General features: G+C 34.0%; 1 protein-coding gene across 1 annotated transcript; it reads right to left on the bottom strand.

Annotated features, from left to right (window-relative positions):
• Nucleotides 1-741: 741 nt before the first annotated feature.
• LOC123526192 (uncharacterized) lies at nt 742-2,430 on the bottom strand. The gene has a single exon (XM_045305238.2). It carries the CDS (start codon nt 2,428-2,430, stop codon nt 742-744), a length of 1,689 nt encoding a protein of 562 aa, XP_045161173.2.
• Nucleotides 2,431-14,664: the final 12,234 nt, after the last annotated feature.

Here is a 14,664-nt window from a genome sequence, read left to right as displayed (position 1 = left end):
AACTATGAATTTAGAGAGAACGCATCACATGACGAAAAGGTTTTGTCATTTTCAAGGGGAGGCCCCCAAACCTAATCCGCCGGTTGATGGAGACTCCCTTCCTCACCTACCCCACACTCACAGCATCTCAGCTTGGTTCGTAGCTATGTCACTCATATCTGGCGTACAGTTCAAATCATCCAGGTAAACTCCTTGCTTTGTTTACTGATAAAATTCTAAAGTCATGACAATAATTGGAGTTAAAACACAAAATCAGACATTTATCACTTCAGACATTTGCAGTTTGCATAGCGCATACTCTGACCTCAAACTCCAGCATCATTTTGTTGTATATTTTATACTAAGTCTTAATCCTACCTATGTTAAAACAGAGAATTCCTGACCTGATCTTAATTTCAATCCAGTTTTTAAAGGATTTTGAACAACGAAATAGAGAAACGTAAGCTTGTTAGAGATTGTACCATAACAATTTGTTATACATTTTAAATAATGTCATAAATCACGTTTAACTTATTTGAAGATGATAAGGCAACTCAAATAAATAATAATTACACTGAAAGTGGAAAATGATATCCTTGATACGAGGGTAAATATACTCGCTAAAGCTGCATGGCCATACAGAAACCAGGTTATTAAGCTAAAATGATATTATTTATGGTGTATAAAATTATGTTACTGAGGTAACTTATGTTTCTCTATACATTTATTAGTATAATTTGAATATTTTAATTCTATCATCTTTCATTCCAATATACAGACTTCACTTTGCTTACTCAGAGTGATACACATTGGTTCATGTAAACCGTCGTCTTTGTTAAGTATTTCTTGGATAAATCTGCAGTCTTCCGTCAACTGAAGAACGTTATCTGACCAATAACCACAAACATAAACCGCACCAAAATTGCCGACACACGCGCCTTGTGGTCCTTCTAATATTCTATCCCTATACACAAACTTTGTTTCCCGCTCTGCTGTCGTGCATGTCACTTTCCCTAGACATTGAATTTCCTCTTCCTCTTCCCAGCTTGAAATATATATCTTTTTCTGATCCGGGTGTACTGCTACATAGTCTGGAAAATCGGTAAAATGTCTTTCTATTGTCCTAATTACTGTTCCTGTCATTGCTAGAATTTTCACACAGGCAGGCTCGTTAAATGTCACAATCAATGTATTTCCTGCGCATTCTATGCCAAAGCAACTTCCATTTACACCTATTACTCTATTTATCGTCATGTTTTCAGATAATGAAACAGCCAGGAAGACAATTTTCTTTTCTAATGGATAGGTTATAGCAACCAGTGCGTTATCTTCTATTTTTGTCACATCAAATGGTTTCCTAGAGTTGTCATTTGCTAGAAACTTAAAGACGGATTTAATGTCTTCATTTAGGATGTCAATCAGTTTAACAGAATCATTCTTGTTGTCCGCAACTACAAGCAGGTCCTCTGATAACTGTGCAATACCCGTTATTTCACATTCGTTTTCTTCGCCATCTGCTCGAACATTTAAATCATTTTTAAGTTCTGGCACTTTAGCATACTGATCCTTGATATCGAGAGCTGGGATTTCTTTTAGTTTCTCTATTATATCCCTGATTTCGGAATCATTAAACTGATATCGTTGAATGTCACTGTTCTCTCTAATTCTGACTACTTCTACGGATAGATCAGGTAAATATTTCAGCACATGTTGCGTTTCAATAAATAGCTGGCATAGTTTCCGTTGATTTAGATTGCGTTCTATATGACTGATATGTCTCTGAACTTCTTCTGCCAAAAATTTTACTTTGTTTGCTAATTCTGCCATTTTGTCATCGTCGCTTTGTTTTAGAGCATCAATTTCCTTCTCCATATCATCAAATATTTCATCAACCTCTTTACGTAATGTCTTAATTCTACCTTTCGCTCTTTCGGCTTGAACAGCAACAGCTTTAGACTTACGGTTAATCCCTAATTTTTGACTCTCGTTCAGTTTCAAGAGTTCCGTTAGACTCTTTTGAAGGTCGTTCAGTTCCCTACTTTTTTCAAACGTAACTGCAACTTCCGGGATATAGTCAATTTTCTCGCATGTGTTGTGTTCCTCCGTCATACATGTCGAGCATCCAAAATATACATGTGACTTGCAGAAATATTCGATTGTCTTGTCAACGTGGTGGTCGCATAACTGTGTACAGACACCAAACTTCTTCCTGTCTGCCTTTGCTTTCGGCATTGAAATTTTATCTTTTAGGCGATGGTGTCGCCAAACAACGGATTGAAGATGAATTGTGTAGCACACGGAGCACAGATATTCCTGACAGTTTACACAGTAGCTTTCTGCAGGGAGAATGTGACCGTCGTGTTCGCATGGATCACAACAAAACTCATTTTCTTCATCCGATGTCGCTAAGACAGATTGTTTTGAATCCGATGTCCACCCCGACTCTGCCATTGTATTTTATGAACCGTGTGTGGTATAGTCTTATATTTTGTTAAATATTTGCTAAATATTAGCGACCATTGTGTTGATATTATATTTAGCCTTATCTGGCCTAAATGTGATTTGGAGGTACGTAACCTGTTGTATGGTTGTCATGATATATGGAGTTGTACGAATGAGCCGAATAAATGTTGAAAACATAAATATCAAATGTTTCTAAACTTTACCGGCATTATTCAACTATACTCAACAATAAATCCTTATCTGGGTGATCTATGCTATGGCAATTAATGAACAGGTGAATCTATAAATCCAAAATTATGTTTAACACTATCCTGATAAAATTATCTACCCATCCATATCAATGCACGTTAGACGTCTATAACCTTATCCAGGGTACATTCCAATGTAATAGTTGTAGAGTGTTATATTACATGTTTCAAGGAAGTATTTTCATTTTCATATCATCGTTAAAAATTATCCTCTTACTCTTGATGTTGTACAAGTCACTATATAAAATGTGATCTGTTGAACAAACGCACTCTATCCCTAAGTTTTTCTTAGTTAATGATAACAGTCAGAAACTTAAATAAATGCGTATGGCTTATCTTATTTCAAAGAAAATAGATGAAATCAGATCCGTAGCTATTATGTTGAATTAAATTCGCAAGATAACTAGATACATGTACATGTAGTTTCGATATAATCTTACACCTAGATAACAAAACGGATTTCTCAACACATTTGTATATACATGTATGACATTTGAGATCGTAAAATCATCCGATACGTAAGGCCTTCATGTGGTATTAATCTATTCTCGACTGCCATAACGTATAAATAAATCCCTCCCACAATATTTTGAAATGAACTACATATCATTACCAATTTGTATTTAATTTCTTTATGGTACTTCGTTAATATTGGGTCCTTAATCGGTTTTCTAATTTTGATTATCGGGTCTTTAAAATTAAAAGGAATTTACAAACACGAATAAAACGTGTGGCCCGAAATTAGTAGAGATGGTACCTAAAAAATTCAAATTCATCTTTACAGGGTTTTTTTCAAAGTGAAATGATAGCTATGTGCACCAATTTTTCTAAATTTTATTAATGGTTTTCCTCTTCTCCATGTCAAAAATAGAAATATTTGATTCTAAAAATGACTTTCTCAAAATATCTGAAGCAAAATGGACAACTCTTGTATTGACCGTTTTTCAATGATTTTAGGATTTCCCAATTATAGTCTATATCAAAAGTTCCCACAGCTAAATAAATTCAATAGAGTATCATGTAAGTTTACTTTACTTTCAACATTTTGAAAGAGCCTATACTGAACTTCTTTTATCTTTCAATAAAGTCAAATTCCAAGACTAGCCAAGAGTCTAAAACGCTAAAAAATTCTGAGTGAAAGAGAATGACATGCTCTATATTATAAGCTTACCAAAACCATACCAAAAATGTACCTGAAAGAAGTTATTAAAGATTTTATATTGTAAACAAACCCCAGCACCATTTTACCATCAATATTTTTTCCACTCATGAATGCACTCAATTCAGGTGATAATTGTTGATATATTTGTAAATGAGAGGCTCCAACAAAAACCATTTTTCAAGCTGTGTAAACAGTTTAAGTTGTAAATTATTGTTGATATCTGAAGTTACCCGATTACTTTGTTTTCAACAATAAATAAAACACCTTATAGTTTGTTAAGTGTAGTTGACCTGTAACGAAAATCATCAAATAAAGTAATCTTCATTTGCTTTTCCAGCATTTATTCGTTTTTCAAGGAAAGCAAATGATCGTGCTAGATCCTTCCAGAGAATGTTTAAATTGAGAATTGCTTAAAATACATAACATAGATTCATTACCTAAAATGTTGTAATTACAACCACTACCTTTAAACATTGTAATTATATTTGATGACAATGAATTTTTGTGTTACCATTTTAACTTTTTGTTATTTGTTATTGTTGGATGTATACATTTTACATTTTGATATATAAATGTTGTGTAAACCAATGTATCACTATTGAGAACATTAATAACTTTGGCTAAAAGGTCAAAACTTAATAACCTTTCTTAATGTCGTAAATTTTCTTTAAAGGAATTTATGCATTATTCTATATATATCATTTTCAAGCATTACTAAACTTTCTATCAGGGCCTCACTACAACTTACGTAAAATAACTGTCAGTGTAAGTCATGAGAAAAAGCGTGCATATTGTATATTGAATACAAAGGGATTTAAACAAATGTAGGTCATATTTTGTCTGCCCAATAAATTGATTGAAAAAGCACCTATCTGATTTGTCTTTCACTTTTGACCGATGTTTTATGTTGGCTTCAGTTTATTGGTCAGTTCAGAGTTGTCCCCCTTTGATTTTCTTGGGAAGGTACCATCACTAAAATTATTATTTTTTGTTTGTTTTGGGTTTTACGCCATTTTTCAACAGTATTTCAGTCATGTAACGGCGGGCAGTTAACCTAACCAGTGTTCCTGGATTCTGTACCAGTACAAACCTGTTCTCCGCAAGTAACTGCCAACTTCCCCACATGAATCAGTGGTGGAGGACTAATGATTTCAGACACAATGTCGTTCATAAAAAAATAGTCACAGAGAAATTCCCCCGCCGAGGATCAAAACTCGCGCCCCCCGCGATCCGTAGACCGACGCTCTACCTACTGAGCTAAGCGGGCGGATCATCACTAAAATTAGCCAGGCGTGTGTAAGTATTGTTGTTTCAAATCAGTCGACGGGCGTTACTGATAGAAGAAAGTCGTTTGTGAGTTAAATTTTCATATAATTTTGTAAAAGTGAGGCCGGATATATAAATACTCACATAATGATGACTTAATTTTTCTGGTTCGCCTATATTTTCTTATTTAAAAGTTCACATTTTGTGAAAGATAACCCTTTTAGTAAATTCGAAACATGTGGTTATTGTTAGTAAAGAGTAATATACGATATCTATTTGATGTCACTTCATGCACATATTCTAGTAGTTGTTTCATATATTTATAGGTTATTAGCTTTGTATCGGGAAATATGCGTGAGTTCTCAGCGGAAATATTGTGCGACTTTAAGAGCGCAGTATTCTTCCGCTGAAGAACGAATGCATATTTCCCTATGCAAAGATAATAACCTTTTTATTACATACGCATCTACACGTATATATATTGTGTAAATATCATAAATATGCTATTAAATATCATAAATATGTTCAATAGCCTGAACAGGATTGACAATACTGAACTAAATAGAAAAATAGCGCAACAACACACACTGAATTACGTCACGCACCCGATATGAAATTCAGGCGTCAGTGTATGGAAAGATATCGACGTTTCCAGTACCAGTGTAACTTAACGGGGAACAGAAACGAGTATGTAATAATAATTATTATAATTGTACGAATTATTATCAAAAAATTGTCATGAAATAAAGATCAGTAACGCACCGCATTCTTTGAAACCGTTATCAGTGTTGTTTTCTTTTCTTATCAATGTATAATCAAGAAATGTTTTATTTTCGGACGAGCGTAGAAGGACATACCATTTCGATCGCTTAACCCGTAAATAGATATATTCCCTAAAGAAGTTTTCAAAGAAAGTAAAACACTGATACTTTACTTAGAACATAGAACAGATACCACTGAACTGACCTACGCGCTGGTCGACTAAAATGTACAGGAAACGTACCCGAGATTAGGTACCACTTATTACAATAAAGTAGTTCAAAGGCAGCTGGCTTTGTTATTCATTGAACACAAGGTTATTGAACGAACATTTCGGCCTGGGTGGTTCCAATACTCCCTAGACTTTATCATAGCTAGACTCCCTGAATATATTGATCCACACAATCTCAAATGAAACTTTTAAATTGTTTAGTTTGTATGTATTGTTAAAAAGCTAAATTTGATGTCTTTAATAGTAGGGTATTTATTTCTAATTTCACTATATGTTCATTGTAACAATGTTTGATTTTACTGAAGTGGAAAAAGGCCTATGAGTAGTTAGTTAGAATTTCTTGCGTTATGTTAAAATCAAGTTGTAACTTTTCTGAATTCGTTGTAATAAGTATACAAAGTAATGACAGTAACACTTCTGTCATATGATTGAAGCTTTTAATGAATGTTTACGCACTGATATGATCCTTTCTGTGCAACTGAGTAAGTTAGACTTTTAGTTATCTCCGTGTCAATGAAATATTTTTGGATATCTGATTTCCTGACCTGTTATGGTTCCCATTCAAATTGGCGGATTTTGATGGTAAATATCCGCTTTGAAAGACTCATTTCTATTGGTCAAAATTTAATAAGCCATTCGACGTTAAGTTTCCTTTTCAAATGATTGTGTTTCGTTGCCGGCTTCATACTGATAATGAAAGGAAAATGCATGAATCAATGGGAAATATTTGGATCTTTAACTCGTTTCCAAATAAAATCCTATCGTGATACCATCTCGACTGTTGTCTTGGTATACCCAAAGACTCAAAATGGATCCAACTTCGGTTCGATACTCCGATTTCGTTTTCGAAAAGTTAAGGCAATGCTAGACTGTATTTTTGGAAGTGTATTAGAACATAATAAGTAGTCAATGTTCATATGAGAAATTGGGAGTACGCTATGAATCGCGACGTAAAATGTTTCCTATTCCAAGAACCGATGTAAGTTTACAGTTTCGCTGTTCATTGAATATTTTTACTCACGCTAAAGTCATGAGTAAATCAATTATTATCTTATCTTCATTATCATACCACAGAAACAGATCAACAAACATCAAATAGGTTTAGGCTATTGTATTGACAGCTAACATCTTTTCAATACTCGCGGAATAAATGCAACATTTCAATAATATTCTGTAATTATTCCCTGTATCCTTGGTGCCTAGGTTCTGTGTCTGAAACGAGACTAAAAGCAATTAAATTTCAAATTATCAAAAAGATCAAATACATGTACTTCCCATTATCGTAACAAGAAATAGACTGTCGATTGTTCTTCGGATTAATATATAATAATTATATGAGAAATAATGGTAATCTTAACATGGTTATGTTACGATAGGAAAACTCATGGATGATGTGAGTAGCAGCCATACGTTTGAACCTGTTGACGTCACGGGTTGCTTCGGTAGAGCTTAAAATGTTGCTACTTGAGCCGACCTTTGTCTATCCATGGCAACATATTTATTTGCATGGGCAGAGGGTTCTACCTTCCAGACTCTACTGGCAAGAGGACTGTAAAGACAACAGATATATCGTAGATATATAGAGAATATTAGGATACTGTCTTATAAATTTAAATTTATTAAGTGAGTCATAGAAAATATAAAAGTCGAGGCTAAGTGAGTCGGAGAAAATATAAAAGCCGAGGCTCTCAGCCTCGACTTTTATATTTTCTCCGACTCACTTAATAAATTTAAATTTATAAGACAGTAACCTGATGTTCTATTTATCCTACCTTCTGATCTAAAATCATTCTTTAATTAAAATTCAAAATTTACCACCAACTAGATTTGAGTCTATCTTGCACAGAAATTAATACGCCCCACCATTAAACAAACAGGTCTTTCAAATAAAAATATTATAAAATTAGAGCCGAAAAACAAAGGCTAACCTTGTTTTGCTTTGTGTCCGACTTCTCTGTTCTGCTGAACATTAAAGAATAATTTTAATTTGCTGCCAAGTGAAGTTTTGTCCTAAGTTCAGTTGAATGCCGGATTACCCATCTTCAGCAAGCAAACGATTGACGAGACTTATATACACGCCATATCGCCGCTTGACAGAACAAATAGGCAAACCGTTTCCTCGATGATTTTATTCAATAACAATCCATTCCAGATGCAATATATTCCTAGACTGAAGTGTAAAAAAGCTAAAATTCTGAACAAATTTCGTTTCTCCGAGCGTTTCCATTATAAAATCTTTTTGTAGTAATTGCAAATACGGTATGCATACACTATACATTTGTGACATGGTCTCACGTACCTAATAAAAGTGCGTTTATGAAAATAGTTGCATAAACATGTCTTTTAGCAGTTATTCTCAAAAACAAGATGGCGTCGTTTTTTAAAAAAAAATCCAAAAAGTAGTCCGCCAAGCTTTATCTAGTCACTGACCAGATAAAGCAAAATTTATCTGACCCCTTGATTTTTGCCTTTATTTTGCATGAAGGTAGGATAAATATATTTAATTGTCAGAACAACAATGACATAAGTGTATATCACTTATCGTAGCGATGGCGAGTGCAATGGTAAAGTATAACATCACATAATTATCAATGAATAGAGTATATCATGGAAAACAATACCATACACATTTATAATGAAATGAGAACGTTTCCTTTTACAACAGTTACATGATTTAAATTACAAAGTTGACAATTAAAGCATATTATATGTTTAGAGTACAATCAATGACTAAAATATAAAACTAACCCGTAAAGACAATAGATATATCGTAGATATATATATTTAATTGTCAGAACAACAATGATACAAGTGTATATCACTTATCGTAGCGATGGCGAGTGCAATGATCCATCGCTTTATTTCATAACATCATTGTTGTAATGTTACGGGTGGCGGGTTAGTATTATGTTAGTGAACGTATAACGAGACCATGTATAGGACAATATAAGCGATCAAAATATAGGAGATAGGGCCAGGAGTTTGACTGTACTTAGTAAATCGCTGGACTTGTAGAATTAATATAGTTATTTCCCCTTAATAGTAAGGTTTAGGAAAAGGGATGAATACAAACGAAAACAACAGGCTGAATAAATATCATGTTTTATAACCGTTTTATTTAATACAATGGATATGACAAAGCCTGTTTACGACAACAACCTATGTACTATAACCAACTCTTTATTATGACAACTGTCTAATATGAAAACCTGTATACAGCGACCAACTGTACACTATAACGGTAGCTATATTACGAACACGTGCATTTATCATTACCTGTATATTACGTCCATCTGTAAACTAAGACCACCTGCATATTATGGTCACCTGTATAGTAAGTCCATCTGCACAATGACCACTTGTATACCTCAATTATCTGCATATTATGGCTCCCACCTACATAATATGACCATCTGTCCCAGACCCAAAAAAGGGTGGGAGAGTGGGTCATAGTGTACACGTTAGCTGTCAATATTCTAAGCCTCAAGTGGCGAATACACGACTGCACAATCTTATATACCATGACATATAACACGTGAAAAATCATGAATTATTCTCGCTCAGCCAAATCAACCACTACCGTACTTAGCAACAGGTACCGTATAAATGATAATTACGAATCGATAATAATTACATACTTCAACAGTAATCAAATCTTAGTTAATACACACGTTTAAGTGTTAGTTTGCTTAAGTTGATCAGAGAAGTGAAAGTGAAAATGAACCTGATGTTGCCACTGGTTTTAAGTTTTCTGTGTCTCGGATTTATGTTGAAAGTGTTCTTGTTGTACTGCAGTGCTACATGTAATAACATGACCATTTGGACATTTCATTTATTTAAGTACTTTTCTCTAATACATGAGATCAAAATATGATGTATCATAATTAAGTGGGTGGGTTCTTTTCTATTTCATGGCAATCACATTTTTCAGTAAACGTTGGTGACTGTTCCTACTCAAATAAATTCACACACAAAATTTTTTCCTCAAATCCTGCTGTTGTAATTTAAAAATACAGATAACTTCTATAAGAGGAACGTTCACCGATGTTTGTATATTTGACAGAAAAATTCTTAGCTTATTGTCTACAGTATGTTGATTGGCACACATTTTCTCTTTGCAACGTTAACGCTGTTTCAACTAAAAAAGTTATTGTTGACAGAATGTATTTCCGGTTTCAAATCCTAGTAGTATAAGAATTGTTTGTTCTGAGCCAATCTGACCCCATTTGACCTTTTGACCCTTGGTCCGGACTGACCAATGCCGGACAATTTAAAATCCACAGGTTTTAAACCCAGTAAAAACCGACTAAAAAGTTTCAAAGTTAAATTTAAACACATATAATATAATGAGTTTACAAAATAAAATATATTGTTTGAAAGAAAGAAAATTTACTGATAATATAAATCCTCACTATGTTACGGCAAAAAATGGGAAAAGAATGTTAATGGCTACCTGCGCATCTTGTGGAAAAATGAAATCAAAGTTTGTTAAAAGTACTATCACAGCAGGTAATTTAGATATTCACAAAGCAATGTTACCTTTATTACCCAAAAAGGTTTAACACTTCCAGGATATAACTATTGTGGACCATGAAATCCTTTAGATAACGGACCTCCTGTCAACGAACTGGATGCAGTATGTATGGACCATGACTTTTGCTATGACAGTGGTGTAAAAAAGAGTATATGTGATAAGCAAATGCTTTCCAATTTAAATAACACTAAATCAAAAACATTTGGAGAAAAGATTGCAAAACATTTAGTTGTAAAACCAGCTATCAAAACGAAATACAAACTTGGGTTGGGACAAAAATCAAAAAACGGGAAAAGGGGGTAGAGTATACCCCCGGAATCACATGGAGTGATGAATTAGCAGAAGAATTACACAAACCAATTAAACGAAAATTTCAAAAACGAAGGGTAATAGTTAATGACATTGATGATACTTGGTCAGCTGATTTAGTTGACATGCAAGCTTTTTCAAAATATAATAAAGGAGTAAAGTACTTGTTAACCGTTATTGATATATTTAGTAATATGCTTGGGTTATTCCATTAAAGAATAAAACCGGAGAATCTTTTACAGAAGCATTTGAAAAAATAATTTTAAAAGGGCGATTACCAATAAATTTATGGGTGGATGAAGGAAAAGAATTTTATAATAAAAAGTTTGAATCATTTTGAATTAAAAATAAGATAAATATGTATCATACATTTAATGAAGGCAAGCTGTAGTAATTGAAAGATTCAATAGAACTTTAAAAAGAATAATGTGGAAATATTTTACAACAAATAATACTTTACTTATTTAGATAATTTGCAGGATATGGTTGATAAATTAACAAAACAAAACATTCTAGTATAAAAATGACACCAACCGAAGCCAGTAAAAACTTAAATAAAGGTACTGTTTACTTTAATTTATATGGTGATTTAAGATACCAAAGAGCAAACAAAATTTAAAATTGGTAATCGAGTTCGCTTAAGCAAACTTAAAAGACATTTCGAAAAAGGATATACACCAAAACTGGACAGAGGAATATTTATAATTTATAAAATTAATAATACAAATCCCAGAACATACACTATTAAAGATTTAAATGATAAAATAATTCAAGGTTCATTTTACGGACAAGAACTTTTACCTACTACACAAGAAGTTTTTAGAATTGAAAAAGTTATTAGACGAGACTATAAGAAAAAACAAGCTTTAGTAAAATGGAAGGGTTATAGCGAAAAATTTAATAGCTGGGTTCCGTTTAGCGATCTTGAACAAATTTAATTTAGAAAATAAAAAGTTTAATTATATAAATGAGTAATAAAAATCTAATTTCTAATAATAATGGAATAGAAACAATAGATCAAATACAAATACAAATACATGGCATTTATATAGCGCAAAAATTATAAAATATTCTATTGCGCTTTACAATTACATAACACACATTTAACATATATACATACAAAATATGAACAGGATTCTAGAACTTAGATTTAAAGATTTGGACATGTATAAATACTATTTTACACCACTTCTGATATTTTGTATTTTAACAAGACTACACTCATTGTTCATGAAACTGCCTAAATAAATGTGTTTTCAGTTTTGATCTAAAGCTGGCTTCAGACTGAATGTTTTTCAGATAGCTAGGCAGATCGTTCCACCATTTGGGACCAACGACCGCCATAGATCTGTCTGCTAATTTTGTTCGCCGTCTAGGGATGTTAAAGTTAGTGTCACTTTGTGAGCGAAGTCTGTATCGTTGTCGAGTAGGTACAAACATTTCCCTCAGATTACTGGAGCTGTACCATTGATGACACGGAAGACTATTACTAAAACTTTGAACATGACTCTAGCCTTAACTGGAAGCCAGTGTAATTCTTTCAGAAGTTCGGTACTTGGTTTTTCATAGGAAGCATTCTTGACTACTCTAGCGGCATGAATTTTGGACTCGCTGTAGTTTATTGATTTGGTAGGCTGGAATTTCTGTAAATAAACTGTTGCAGAAGTCAATGTGAGAATGAACCAATCCATGCACTAATGATTCAGTTGACTTTTGTGTGAGATGTTTCCGTATTGCCCTAAGGTTTCGTAACTGCACATGAGCTATCTGACATTTTTTCTGAATGTGATGGTCAAAGTTGAGTGTATTGGTCATAGTTACACCTAGGTCTCTGACATGATCGACGCATTTTACGTCACACCCACCAACGTTTACACTTGTGATGTTCAATTTCGCTAACTGTTGTCTTGTTCCATACATAATAATTTCAGTTTTAGATTGATTCATTTTCAGTTTGAAGGTTGTCATCCATTTTATGATTTCATTGAGACAACTGTCGAGTTGTTGAAGAACAGTTGTCTCATTTTGAGAATTTCCCGCTTGAATTTTTAACGCAATCTTGTGGTCGTCCGCGTATCCATAGAGATCAGCTGGATATTTCTGCACACTCGGTTGAGAGCCGATATATACAGGGTAAAGATCACTGGTCCGGCACAAGAACCCTGCGGGACACCAAACCTCAGTGGCTCCGTGTCAGATGCTGACTGTTCAACTAAAACTTTCATTGTTCTGTTCGTGAGATAAGATTCTATCCATTTCAAGGGAGTGCTATGTATACCAAAGTCATCTTGAAGGATTTGAATCAGTATCGGGATATCGATGGTATCGAACGCTGCACTCAAGTCGATCATGACCACGATTGTTATTTGATTTTCATTATGGTTTCCAAAGATCATTATACATTTTGACCATTGCTGTTTCAACCCATGATATTTTCTATAGGCACTTTGGTAAGCTGGGAGGAGATTGTTAGCTTCAATATGCTTGTTGATTTGATTTAGTGCAGCTTTTTCAAGAATTTTGGAGAGGAATGTTAAATTTGACACTGGGCGATAGTTTTGCAGTTCAAGTGGGAGACCTTTCTTCTTCAACAAAGGTTTTATCACAGCACTTTTCCATTCCTCAGGGAACACACCAGATAGCAGTGATCGATTTACAATTTCTGTCACAACGGGAGCAAGTTGTGAAAAATGCTCCTTTAATTTCTTAGTTGGTATCACATCAAGTTCACAAGTTGTAGATTTTGATGCATATACAAGTTTCAAAATATCGTTTTCGGAAAGTGGTTTGAACGCAGTAAATGTATTCATAATCACAGGTGGATTTGAGTAGGAAGAATTACCATTGGGTGCTTCAGTTGATATGTTGTCAAGATCATTTCTCAACTTGATTATTTTATCAGCAAAGTATCGTAGAAAGTCATTTGCCAAAGATACTGCACTTGTGTGTAATGGGAGCGGATTGTCCTTCGACCTTCCCAGTAAATCGGATGTTACAGCATATAGCTTTTTGATGTTTCCTTCAGCTTCTCCAATCTTGTTATGGTAGTACTCATCCTTGGCCCTAAAAAGTTCAGCACTATATACATTTCTTACACCACTATACACTTTTTTTGAAAGGTCAGATTTGTCATTCATAAAGATTTTTTCTATTGATCGTTTGTATTGTTTCAGCTGTTTTAGGTATCCAGAGTACCAAGGAACTGTCGGTCTACAGAGAATAGTTCTTTCCTTTAGAGGGGCATGTTTCTGAACAATGTCGGACGTGATTCTAGTGAACTCAGAAAACAAGATCATTGACATTGGACGAGTTCACTACAATGTTATTTAATTGACCGAATTCTGATTGTAATATGTCACTGGATACAGATTTCCAATTTCGAGATTTGATTTCTTCCTGATCAAGGGAGGGCGGCACTGTTCAATGTTACAACTAACAAAGCAGTGGTCAGAGATGTAATAGTCTGGCAAAGGTTCTGAGACATTCACACGTTTGTCTTCTAGCTTTGTAATCATCAGGTCAAGAATATGACCACCAGAATGAGTAGGAGCATTGACATGTTGAACCAGTCCAAAAGATCTCAAACACTGCTGAAATTGTTTTGTGTAGCAGTCTGACTTATTATCCATGTGGATGTTAAAGTCACCTAACAGCACCAGAGACTCGGATCTTGTCGTTATTTGTTCAAGAAACTCAGTGAATTCTGTCATAA

Source organism: Mercenaria mercenaria, chromosome 14 (assembly GCF_021730395.1).
Source record: "Mercenaria mercenaria strain notata chromosome 14, MADL_Memer_1, whole genome shotgun sequence".
Classification (NCBI taxonomy): domain Eukaryota; kingdom Metazoa; phylum Mollusca; class Bivalvia; order Venerida; family Veneridae; genus Mercenaria; species Mercenaria mercenaria.
The sequence above is the reverse complement of the archived record's forward strand: the minus strand, read 5'-3'. Positions and strand labels throughout refer to the sequence as shown.

Excerpts from the sequence above, each read along its gene's own strand:
- LOC123526192 (XM_045305238.2), bottom strand. The coding sequence starts at position 2,430 with ATGGCAGAGTCGGGGTGGACATCGGATTCAAAACAATCTGTCTTAGCG.